Source organism: Miniopterus natalensis, chromosome 8, assembly GCF_054644295.1.
Source record: "Miniopterus natalensis isolate mMinNat1 chromosome 8, mMinNat1.hap1, whole genome shotgun sequence".
NCBI classification, from domain to species: Eukaryota; Metazoa; Chordata; class Mammalia; order Chiroptera; family Miniopteridae; genus Miniopterus; species Miniopterus natalensis.
The window spans coordinates 22,923,781-22,935,676 of record NC_142088.1 but is presented as its reverse complement, the minus strand read 5'-3'; the positions used below and the strand labels follow the sequence as shown (position 1 = coordinate 22,935,676).

The window sequence follows — 11,896 nt, the reverse complement described above, 5'->3', positions numbered from 1 at the left end:
TCCTAAGATTATTTGATACTAATCAGAATCTCTTCGTCTTGAGGGCTTAATGATTAAGAGAGTAGACATGCAAGGGTGAAAGAGGCAGGTGAATCAGTGTGCTGTATGAGGCCAGTTTGAATCAAAGGGAAGGAAGGGAGCAAATGTCCTATTAAAAAAATATAAAAATGAAGTTTTTGTGTGGTTACAGAATATCAACAGTATATTGTGGACTCCAAGAAGAGAATTGCTTCATACTTCCTCAATCTTTTCACATTAAAGATCTGCATTATCAATGACTTCACATTTTACTTTTTGTTGCTGTTATTTTGCTAAGGAAAAAAAATATGGCATATACAGATACTTCCTCTATTTTTTTTTTTTTAAATATAAGAAAATACAATACATTTATGACTACTGTTGATTTGTTTTGTGTTGGTTTGGCAAGTAGAGGTAGTTTTTATGTACCAAAAAAACCCCCAACATAATGGAAAGACCTCACGCAGGACTACCAATAAAAAGAACTGGGACAAATACACAAGACAAATGAAAATTTAAGAAGATACTCATGTTTATTATCTGATTTACATTTGACAAAGCAAAGGTAGGTGCAACAAAGAGCTATTTGACAAAGTCAAGCTCCAGATATCAAACACCAGTATTTCCCTGGCTGCCCCAGAGGACACTCTGCCATTCCTAAGTAGTTGTGCTCTGCAATGCAAACCACTCAGTGTAGACACTGGTGATGCACTCAAGTACAGGCCTGCAAGAACCCAAAGTGAAAGGAGTGGACCACTAAACACTCAAGAGCTCTAGTTCAGATGTCAAAAGTCAAAGTTAGTAACCAACAAATACTACTAATTATGTACTAGAGTGGTCAGAAAACCCCAGAAAACAGGCTTTGAATACTGCATATAAATAATCTTTATCGAGAAGAGGCTCTAGTCGTGAGCTGCCTCTAAATTACTTCCTCCCTTTGCAAAAGTCTATTTATTTGTGTCAAATAGGACATATAGTATAAAACTTTTTTAAAAACTTCTTTAATAATGTTCATTAACTTTTCCCTAAAATGCATGCCTAAGGTTATTTACAGAAGATGTGGGGTCATCATAATTCAGGAGAACCTTTAATTCTGAGCTTAGGAAGGTAGCCTTCCTACTATATAATAGGATACTCAGAAACACCTGAGGTATAATCACTGCGAACCTTATTGGAGGAGGGATGAAAAGACTGGAGTTTCCTATACTGGCATAAAAGTACATACACAGTTGATATAGAAAAACTAAAACGTTAAAGCATACAGATAATTAAGGGGAACTTGCTACAAGACTCCAGTTCTTACTATACTTTGCACAAAAGTTTGTTATCATAGAGATTCTCAGGCTGTACCAAAAATGAGTTTAGGCAGAAACTTCAGAAAACAGTAAAACCCAATTCAAGACAGAATTCACTTCTAGGGACAAGCATGCACCAGTATACAACTATCATGCTTCTGGTGGAAAAGCAACATCAACGTAATTTTCAAAAACTGACGTCTGGTTCTCTTTAATCAGATGTGCTTTACTTGGCTGTGAATACACCCTTGTCCTGCCTCCAAAGTGATCATTTTAGCATTGGGTATAGAAAAGTATACTAATGATACAGAACACTCCAAAATCTTAATTTATAGATATTTAATTTATAGATATTTATATAATAGACATAAATCTCATAATTTAACATTTTGTACTACTCTCTGGCCCTATATTTTCTTACTTCCTGATGTCTCTTAGGAACTGGTAACATGAAGATTACTTTCTTAGAGAATAAATAAAAAGCTTTAAGAATCAGCTAAAATAAGTACCCCAGAGTTACTCTGGAATAGAAACCCAAACACTATTTTAAAACAACGAACTGAGATATTTTGGAAACATAACATCAGGAGTTCTTCTGCCAATGCCTACCACACTCAGGGACACTTACATTCACTGATGGGCCTGATGAAATCCTTTCTAAATATGTGTGTACCTACCGTCTGCAGACCTCGGCATGACTGAGAGAAGGGGGGAGGATACTTTCACTTTGTTTTTAAGAAACTTATCTAGAAAAGTTTTATGAAAAGATTCTAAAAAGTATGGAAAACACACATTCTACATGCATGTTGGTTTTTCTGTCCCTTTGAGCACATAGCTCTTCATGTAGGAAAGGCACCTCAAGAGGAGAGAGGAAGGACTCTCCTCTGACCTAGGAGTAAGAGTATTGGTGGGAACCATAGGAGCAACACTCTTATCAAGAATTCAGAAAATTCCTTTCAGTTAACTCAGAACAAGGGAGCAAAAGATCTATCAATTAAGCACCAAAAAGTCAGGACAGTGCCTCCCATTTTAAAAAATTAATTAGCCCCCTTCCTCATCTCTCCACCATGCCTTTCACATGTCCTCTGATGAGCAGACCTTGATCAGCAACACTCAGAAAGCAGATCTGTTTCTTCCCAGTTCATATCCAATTTGTCACAATGCTGAATGCTGAAACCTAATTTCCCAAGTTTCACTTTGCTATTTCACAAATTTAGTAAAAATAAAACAAAAACAGAGAAAAAGCAAAAGCTTTGACTTGCCCATTAAAAAGTTCATTCTATAATTTCACAGATATCTAGAAAAAGGCAGATGTGTTTTAATATTATTTTACATTTAGAAATTCAGTCTCAAAGCAAGCACCTGGGTTTTACTTCAGCTTATAATAAATAATTTAATGTGCCTGAGAATTTTTGTGCAAATATATGTCATCTTTCAATAAAAATATGCATAGCACACTTTGGAAAAGTTTAGTTGCAACCAACTTTCCTTGTTAAAAAATGTACAGACATACATATACAACATTCTCTAATTCCTACTGATTGTACTTCTGATTTAACCCTGTCCAGCCTCCAAGGAAATTCAATTATGTTCATATTCCTTGTCCACCACAGTTATCCAGAATATTCTGAAAAAGTTTCCTTGGTTCCAATTTACCCATTTTCCTTCTTAAAATAAATCCCTCCTTCTTCCACAATGTTGTGTTTTTTTGAAGTATAAAAATACAAATTTAAGAAATGAACTTTTGTTAATCACAAATACAAAAGGAATTTGGGTGGTGTTTGGGCTCCCAGAGACTCAAAGGCCTGAAAATAGAAAATAGAAACAAAGAGTCTTTTACTTTTTTCATAAGTCTTCTGATCTTATGAAAAAGGTAAAATTCCTTGCTTGCTAATGCTGTGAACTTGCCATGTGATAGAAGTGTAATTTATCCAGATATCAACAAAAAACATAAAAGCCACCTCACTGTCATCTCAGTAACAGGCTGAGCTTCCCCCAGCAACCTTCCACAACAGCTTTTTGTAGGCAACTAAGCTGCTCCTTTACTCTTCCCACCTCCTCCTAACCTGTGTTCTCTGCTATCATTACCAGGAGTAAATGTGCTAGCAAATTAAGTATTCCTGGTATATTTCAATATTATTGAATTTATTTTCTGGCCACTTTTTATTTTCAAGACAAAAAACCCAACTGAAGGAGTGTATTAAACTTTTGTTCCTTTTCTGTCTCCACCCATGACCTATTCATTTACACTTTCACTTTATGAGACCTCATTCACCAGGACCTCATCCCACTTGTTTCCAATCTTCCACTTCCCTCTTCCCACATTCACAGCCCATCTGCACATTCCTTTCCTCTCAGTCAGACCAGACTACACACATCATGCGAATCTGTCCTTCCTGTGCTAATCGGTAGGAGTTCGGTTAGCTGCTGAGCCTCAGTCCTCCTGCAGGATATCCATTTTGTGTGAGGATGTGCAACCTGAGGTGCCAAAACTACCCATCATGATCGGGAGACTCTGATTCCTCCTCAATCCACTTAATAAATTGCTACCTGAATTTAAATAAACAGTAGAGTCTGGTCTTCGAAGACCAATTTCTGCCTCTTGGCTTTTTCCATTTTTCTGGGCATCAGGGCTCTTAATCACTCTGGCTATCCCCAGTCTCTTCAGCCTGTCTACTAAGTTCATCTTCAACTGGCCAACATCAGGAGGGTTCCGGGAAGGTCTCAAGCCATACATCTCCTGTAGGAATGTTTCAGCCGGTCGGGAGGCCAAAAAATTTTCAGAGAGATGTACTCGAGGCTCAAAGGGCAAAGGAGAAGGGCAAGGTGAGTGAGATGGTGAATTTGGGGGTGTGGAAGGGGTAGCCAGGACTTTAGGGAGAGGCTGAAGGGGGTTCTCTGAAACTTGGCTGTGGTACACTTTAGCAGAGATGCCTCGCTCCTGTAGAAGTTTGGCCAAGCTCATGGTGCTGCTGAAGGTTACGGTGGAATCCCGTCGGTTGGTGACTGATTCACCAATGCTGAGTCTATAGGACATAGCAGGAGAATTCACTGCCGTGTTTGACGAACTGCTACTGCTGCTCCCACAGGATAATGAAGGGAACCCAGAGCTTAAAAAAGAAAATGCAGGAGAGACAGTTTAAGAATAAAAAGCCATCTCCAAGTCAGTATTTAAGTAATTACAGTAGTCATTCACAAAAATATAGAGGACTAGGCAACACATCAGTAACTGAACTCTGTGGTAGAGATCTGAGGAATGAAAATTTTTTTTTATTCAATGATTGGCTAATTATAATTTGTAACATAGTTATTAACTTATTGAAACATTTATTTTTACAGGGCATGAAAGTTTACTGTACTCTTAGATAAATTTATTCTTAAATTTTAACTATATGTCTGTGGGAATACAATTAAACTTTATGATAGAAATAAAAGAAATTTAAATATTAAAGAAAGTAACCTCTAGAAATTTTTATTAACATATCCACTCACTTCATAAAGTGAAATATGCCAAGAGACTACAATCCATGAGTAAATAATTGACTTTTTAGAAAACACCTTTCATGCTCTTCTAAGGAGAAATTTATTTCTTTTTAATCTTTCGATTTTTATATTACTGAGAACAAATAAAGTTCTGTTAAATTTCAATTTCCAAGAATGTTAATTCCAAACAATAGTAGTATAAGGATATCATGGAACAAATTTTTTTCAACCTTGATTTAGAACATGTTTCTGGAAAATTAAAAATAAATAAAAGCTTTAACAGCTATTAGAGTGTTTCTTCTTGTTTTGTTAAAAAGAAAAAAACACACCTAAATAGTAAATAGTGATAGAATGAGAAGGATATTTCTTTAGTTAATTTCCCCCCTTGTTAAAATGTTACTGTATTTAATAGTAAACTTTCACTTCAACAGAAAATACTCAGTATATCAAGATATCAAGATTTTTAAAGCTTATAAACAAAATGCAAGTTTAGGATTACTAGGTAAACTTTCCAAAGTACCAACTTGTAACAAAGAAGCAAAATGCAAACAACTGACTACTTGGTTAAACTAAAAACCTCTAAACTAATGAAGTCTATATACTGTGCTGCCAGAGTCCCACCTCCCTATCCCTACTTTACCATAGAATTTGCCTGTCCTTTCCCAAGTTGTGCACTTCATATGATGGTATCAAGCTGAACTGAGAGTTTACTCAGGAATTAATTTTATAAAATTTATCCTGATTGTCAGAACAATGGAGAAAGATTGCAGATATGTCTGTTCATTACAGACTTTATTGGGATCTTTATTGGATATCACCCAAATGCTTCCCTAAACAACTGATTTGCTTCTACTTGATAGACACTGTGAATCATAATGTTATTTCCCTCCACACTGGCAGCTGGAAAGTTGAGACTCAAATACATGGTCCACCTCAGCAAATATACAAAACTTTACGGTACAATGTGCACACTCACTTTATTCCTCTACCTATTTTATAGCCTTACTCTTGATTACATTTTTCTTCTCTCCTTCTAGTTAACAATATCACTGCAGTAGCTGCGTATTTTGGAAAACTACCTTAGATTCTAATTAGGAACGAGTAGGAGAGAAATAGCAGCAATATGGTTGATTAGGCTGAGATCCCTCAACTATGTGTTGGAATATTCATGTTCTAGACTGTGTAGTAAATTCTTTCGCCTTGCCTAGAGAGTTCTGGCCTTTGCTCTCAGCTTTTGGGAGGTAACTTATGCCATATCTGATAGAAGTATCTTTGTTTAGGATGGAGGCTGCCCACAGTAGATCTTGAGGTGGGCATGGCCACACCCAATAGTTGTAGGGTAGGCGCTGCCATGTCAGAAAGACCAACCATTTGATTTAGGGTGGTGGCTTTGGGTCAGTGGACCTGCAGAAGAGTTCAACCATATAGGTAATCAATCAATCAATCAAACCTATGCACTGAAGCTTCAAAACAAAATCTGGACACTGAGACTTGGATGAGCTTCCCTGGATGCCAGGGAAGTAATGAACCCAAAGGACAAGGGAAGCTTTGCAAGTGGAACCCTTCAAGACTCTGATCTATGCATTTCTTCCTTTGGCTAATTTTAATCTCTATCCTTTCCCTGTAATAAACAGTCACCATGAGCATAACAGCTTTCAGTGAAGTTCTGGGTCCTGTTAGCAAATTATGAAACCAGAGAGTGGTTTTGGGCACACCCTGAACTTGCAGGTGGTGTCAGAAGTGAGGGTGTGGATAGGACTAGTTCCTTGACTCTTGCAGTTTGGCTAACTGTGGGTATAGTCCCAGCTGGGCCATTTACTACCTATCTGCCCTTGGACCAGTCACATTAACTTTTTATGCCTCATTTTCTTTATTTACACAACACATACTCACTTGCCCTGCCTATTTCAAAGACTTATAATGATCAAATAAGAAAATACAATGTGAAAATATTCTAAAGACAAATTATTACAGAGCATTAATTAAAATTCTGGAAATTAAAATGAAAGTAATTTTTAAAAGGAACTCATAAAAATATAGTAAGGAAAGAAGTCAGGCCTCAAATTGCCCAGACCTACCTGGGGGTAACCTGAGTGACATCAGAGGGATGTAATATCCTACAGGTGGTGAAGGTGAATGTCAAGTTTGTGCATGACAGACACTTTCCTGGGTTTGAGGTTGCAACTGAAGCAGAGATTTTTAGGGAATCGAACACAAAATTGAAAGACCAGGTTAATAGTGTAAAAAGATCATTATTATTTACTTATAATACAGCACTTATAAAGTGTCATTTATATAAAAATTCCCAAATCTGGAAATAAAGTACATATAAATATTGTATTAGTATTGACTAGTTAGTATACAACTGAATTCTTTAATACTGTACTTTAAAAACTGTAATTTAAGAGGATTAACAATAGCTTAGAAACAAAAGAAAACATTCTGAAAAAATACATTAAAAAACACACAACCACCAAGACCTAGTCATTCAATCTTTCTAGTCAAACTCTCTATTCCAGTGGTGTTCGAAGTATGGTTTACAGACCCTGTGGGAGTCTACAGGTCAAAACTACTTTCATAGCAATGCTACGACACTATCTGCCTTTTTGACTAGGTTGGCATTTGCACTGCTGGTTCAAAAGCAATGGTGGGTAAAACTGCTGGATCCTTAGCACAAAGTTGTACTAGTATTCTTCACTGTTATCTACTCATAGTATTGGGGGGGGAAGCCAGATTCATGTAAGAATGTCCTTAACGAAGCAGTAAAAATCATTTATTAAATCTTGACTCTTGAATATTTTTAATATTCTGTGTGATGAAATGGGAAGTAATCGTTAAGCACTCTGCCACATGCCGAGATACTAGAGGAAAAGCACTTGAGCAATTGAGTTGTAACTTTTTCATGGGACACTATTTTTACTTGAAAGAACAAATAATAGACAAATCACAGTTATTCAGACTTGGATATCTGGCAGAAATTTTCTTGAAAATAAATGTAGTGAATCTGTCTCTTCAAGAAAAATAGCCGACAGTATTTGCTGCCACTGACAGAATCTGAGCTTTCAAGTGAAAATGAGATTTTGGAAAACTTGTATCTACCACTGAGAGCTTGAAAGCTTCCTAATACTAAAAGACTTATCTGTTGAGACAGGTGGTAACATTAATGTGATTTTAATATATTATATAATAAAATGTGTCAACATTTGGAAGATCTGCGTAACTCAGTGAACCAGTATTTTCTAAATGACCAATGCATGATGTTATAAAATCAAGTATGGGGGGAAATGTGTTCAAAGTGTAGGACAGACCAATAGATTTTAATGTAACAAAGTAGGAAAAGTTCACTGATAGGGTTTCAGATTCCATATTGTTACAAACCTTTGGCATTTATTTTTTCATTTATTTTTATTTTTTTTTCATTTTTTAAAAATATATCTTTATTGATTTCAGAGAGGAAAAGAGAGGGAGAGAGACAGAAGCATCAATGATGAGAGAGTCATTGATCGAGCCCGCAACCCGGGCATGTGCGCTGACCGGAAATTGAACCCCGATTGCCTAGATCCTAGATCGACGATCAACCGCTGAGCCATGCCTGGCCAGGCAACCTTTGGCATCTTAATTATGATGGGTCTTGCTGTGGGCCTCTTTGGGTTCCTCTTATTTGGGACCCTCTGTGCTTCCTGGACTTGTAAGTCTATTTCTTTCCCCAGGTAGGGGAAAGTCTCTTTCTTGCTCTCTTTCTTCTCCTTATGGTACCCTAATAATATGAATGTTGGGCAGCTTGAAGTTGTCCCAGAGAATCCTTACACTATCTTCATATTTCTGGATTCTTTTTTCTTTTTGCTCTTCTGGTTGGGTGTTTTCTGTTTCCTCATATTCCAAATTGCTGATTTGATTCTCAGCATCCTCTACTCTACTGTTGATTCCCTGTAAATTATTATTCTTTTCAGTTCATGTAGCCTTCATTTCAAATTGGTACTTTATTATGTCATTGATGGTCTCACTTGTTTTCTTAATAGTCTTACTAACATCCTTGAGCATCCTTATAAACAAAATTCTGAACTCTGAATCTAGTAGCTTGCTTGGTTCTATTTCATTTAGTTCCCCTTCTAGAGATTTCTTCTGTTCTTTCCTTTGTGACATGTTTCTTTGCCTCCACATTTTGGCTGCTTCCTGGTGTTTATTTCTATGTGTTAGGTAGAGCTGCTATGTCTCCTGGAATCTGTAGAGTGGCTTTGTGTAGTAGGTGTTTTGTAGGGTCCAGTAGCTCAGCCTCCCCGGTCTCCTGAGCTGGGCCTTCTAGGTGCTCCCCTGTGTGGGCTGTGTGCACTGTCCTATTGTAGTTGATCCTTCGTTGCTGTTGGTGTCACTGAGAGGAATTGACCCCCAGGCCAATCATCTGTGAGGAACAGCTGCAACTACAGCCAAAGAGCTGCTGTACTGGAGAAATCCCTACGGAGCAGGATTTACTTCAGTGGAGCTTTGGTGTTCACCAAGTGCGTGGATATGGTAGGGCTGTAATCCAGCATAGTCAAGTCTGACCACCAGGTGCACTGTCTCTGGGGCCTCCCAGGAGGGGCAAAGTCAGTTGCTGCCAGTGCCTTGTCCAGGGCCACCCAGCACGAGCTACACAGCAAACTGGAGTTGGCTGCTACTTGTGCTGGGGTTGGAGGTGTCCAGGAGAGGCAAGCCATGAACCAATGCAGGCTGCCACTAGTGCCAGGCCTGGGGCCACTTATGAAGAAGTACAGGGCACGCTGCTGCTTGTTTGAGAGATTTTAGGAAAGTCCTAAGTATGAGGATGGAGAGGCCACTTGCATAGAAAAGCCACTGGAAATGGCTTGGATGAGCTTGCAGGTATTGAGGGGCAGGGTCTCCAGGAATCACCAGGGCAGGGCCAAAGGTGTGAGTCAGGTGCTAGAGATTGAAATATGGTGCTTGCCTGCCGGCTGTGTGCGGGGAGGACTCGCCAAAGGAGCAATGGCCTCTGCCAGCTGTTCCGTCTGGGAGAAAGCTGCCCCTCCACCTCTCGCCCCGATTTCAGGCAAGTTAGTTCCTTCCTGACTGTCCCAGGTTCCTTTCAAGTTGCTGCGCAGTGCTGAGGCTCAGAGGGAGCGGGTCTGAGTGAGTCTGTGCGCTGGCCCTTTAAGAGGAAAGCTGGGGCTCCCACAGCCTCCGCCCCTTAGCTTCAATCCCCGTTGGTTTTAACAGCTGCAAGTTGTGGGCACTTCTCTTCCCAGCCCTGGAACCCTAGGCCTGGGGGCCTGTTGTGGGCTGCGACCCCTCACTCCTCTGAGAAACCTCTGCTGCTGAGATATCCTCCCGGGTTTAAACTGCGGCACTGGGTGTGGGCCCTCGGCTGCGTCTCTGCAATTCAGCCCTGATCCGCCTGCGTCTTTGCCCCTCCTGCTGGTCTTGATGCTTCTTCAGTTCCCTGGTTGTAGGACATCTGTGCAGCTAGATTTCAGGAGGTTCTGAGTGATGGTTGTTCTGTATTTTAGTTGTAATTCTGATGTGGCTATGGGAGGCGGCGGGTACATCTGTTACCTGCACCACCATCTTGTTCCTCAATGCTATAGATTTTTATTATCTTACATTATGTTACAAGACTAAATACACTGCAGTGAGACTTAAGTAGAGCTAGTCAGTTACCACAGAGTAAGTCAGGATGCAAAGTACTACTAGTTACTAGACTATTCAACCAAGCATTCTTCTCACCTGTAACTGGACCTGCTGATGTACCGGGGGGCAGAAAGATTCCTGTTACTGGCTTGGGATCTGTAGGTTTCTGTTCCACTTGAAGAGGTTGCTGAACCTGAAAAGTGATACCTTCCTCTTCATCCTCTTCTAAATCCGAGAGGTGATAGACGTCATCCTTGGGCAACTGGGTAAAGCCTTTAGTGATGACACCTGGTCGTGGGTCAAGAATGGTTCCTAAATTTGGTTGAGCAAGCTGCTGCCAGTGGTGCAGAGTTTGTGATCCTGAATATGCAAGACAAAAATAAATAAAAAGGCATGTTGTAAATTTCTTGCAAATATTAAATCTTGAAGCAGAAGCTAAAATTACATGTGTAAAAATAATAATAATAAAACTACTTATTTGGTCTTAATATTTGGTAAAATTTCAAAATAAAGTTCTCTGTGGAAGACTGACAGGTTGCTAAAGATACAAATAATAATCTTTCTATTTCAAAAGTTACCTTTAAAAAGTACATTTAAAGCAAGGGTGAAAAAAAACCAAGACAACAGCCATTATAGGATAACAGGAACTAAGATGCTGAGGCATTGATGAGAAGATATGTGCCTCAGAGGTGGGGCTGTTATTTTCCAGGTGACAAAAATCAATACGTCCTTGTCTTATAAACTTTTAAGTCAAAAGCCAGGATCCTAGGATGGAAGACACTTTGAATTTTCGGTGTTTTTTTTTTTGTGTGTGTGTGTACTTCCCCAGCTTAATCATGACTCTCCTTTCCCCAGGCTTGCAGGGAGGGTAGGAAAATGAAGGAAATGATAAAAGCAGGATATATCCCCATGTTTCCTGTCTATGAGTCCTGGTGAAGGATTACCCCAAGCGTTGGCACCAGATGCGATGTTCAATTATGACACTATAGTCATTTCATACTAAAAATGGCAACTCTGGCAAATACCTGTACTGATCATTAATGAATAAAACTAATATATAGAACCTTTGAGTTTGAGGGGTCCTCATAAGTTTCCTACTGAAAATTTTATCTAATGCAGACTCTCATAATAGCAAGAGAATCATTTGAACACTGTCAATTTTCTATAAAACAAAGAAATTTATTTTTAATTCAAGTTCTGTCTTAGGAGAGAACAGAAACAACTGAAATTAATAGAACTGAAAAGAAAAATACAGGCACATATACCTCTAAGTAGATGATATTACTGGGGTAAAGAGCTTTTTAAAAAAGAAAAGTATATGTGAAGTATTACATCTAGATTATTTTTACTTATATCCCATTTATATTACCATAAAAACTGTGATCAATGATATTCCTTAGCAAAGGACAAGGAAAGATTATTCTTCCTCCCTCATATTTACATTAAAAAAAAAATCAGTAAAAGAGAACTGGTAGCTG

General features: G+C 38.6%; 1 protein-coding gene across 1 annotated transcript in view; it reads right to left on the bottom strand.

The window, feature by feature from the left end:
• Positions 1-552: 552 nt before the first annotated feature.
• TRAK2 (trafficking kinesin protein 2) overlaps positions 553-11,896 on the bottom strand; it is a 56,344-nt gene continuing 45,000 nt past the window's right edge. The window contains exons 14-16 of the mRNA XM_087819669.1: positions 10,515-10,778; positions 6,875-6,980; positions 553-4,423 (exon numbers count right to left, since the gene is read on the bottom strand). Coding sequence (XP_087675795.1) covers positions 3,748-4,423; positions 6,875-6,980; positions 10,515-10,778 — 1,046 coding nt within the window. The 3' untranslated portion in view covers positions 553-3,747. The remainder of the gene's footprint in view (positions 4,424-6,874; positions 6,981-10,514; positions 10,779-11,896) is intronic.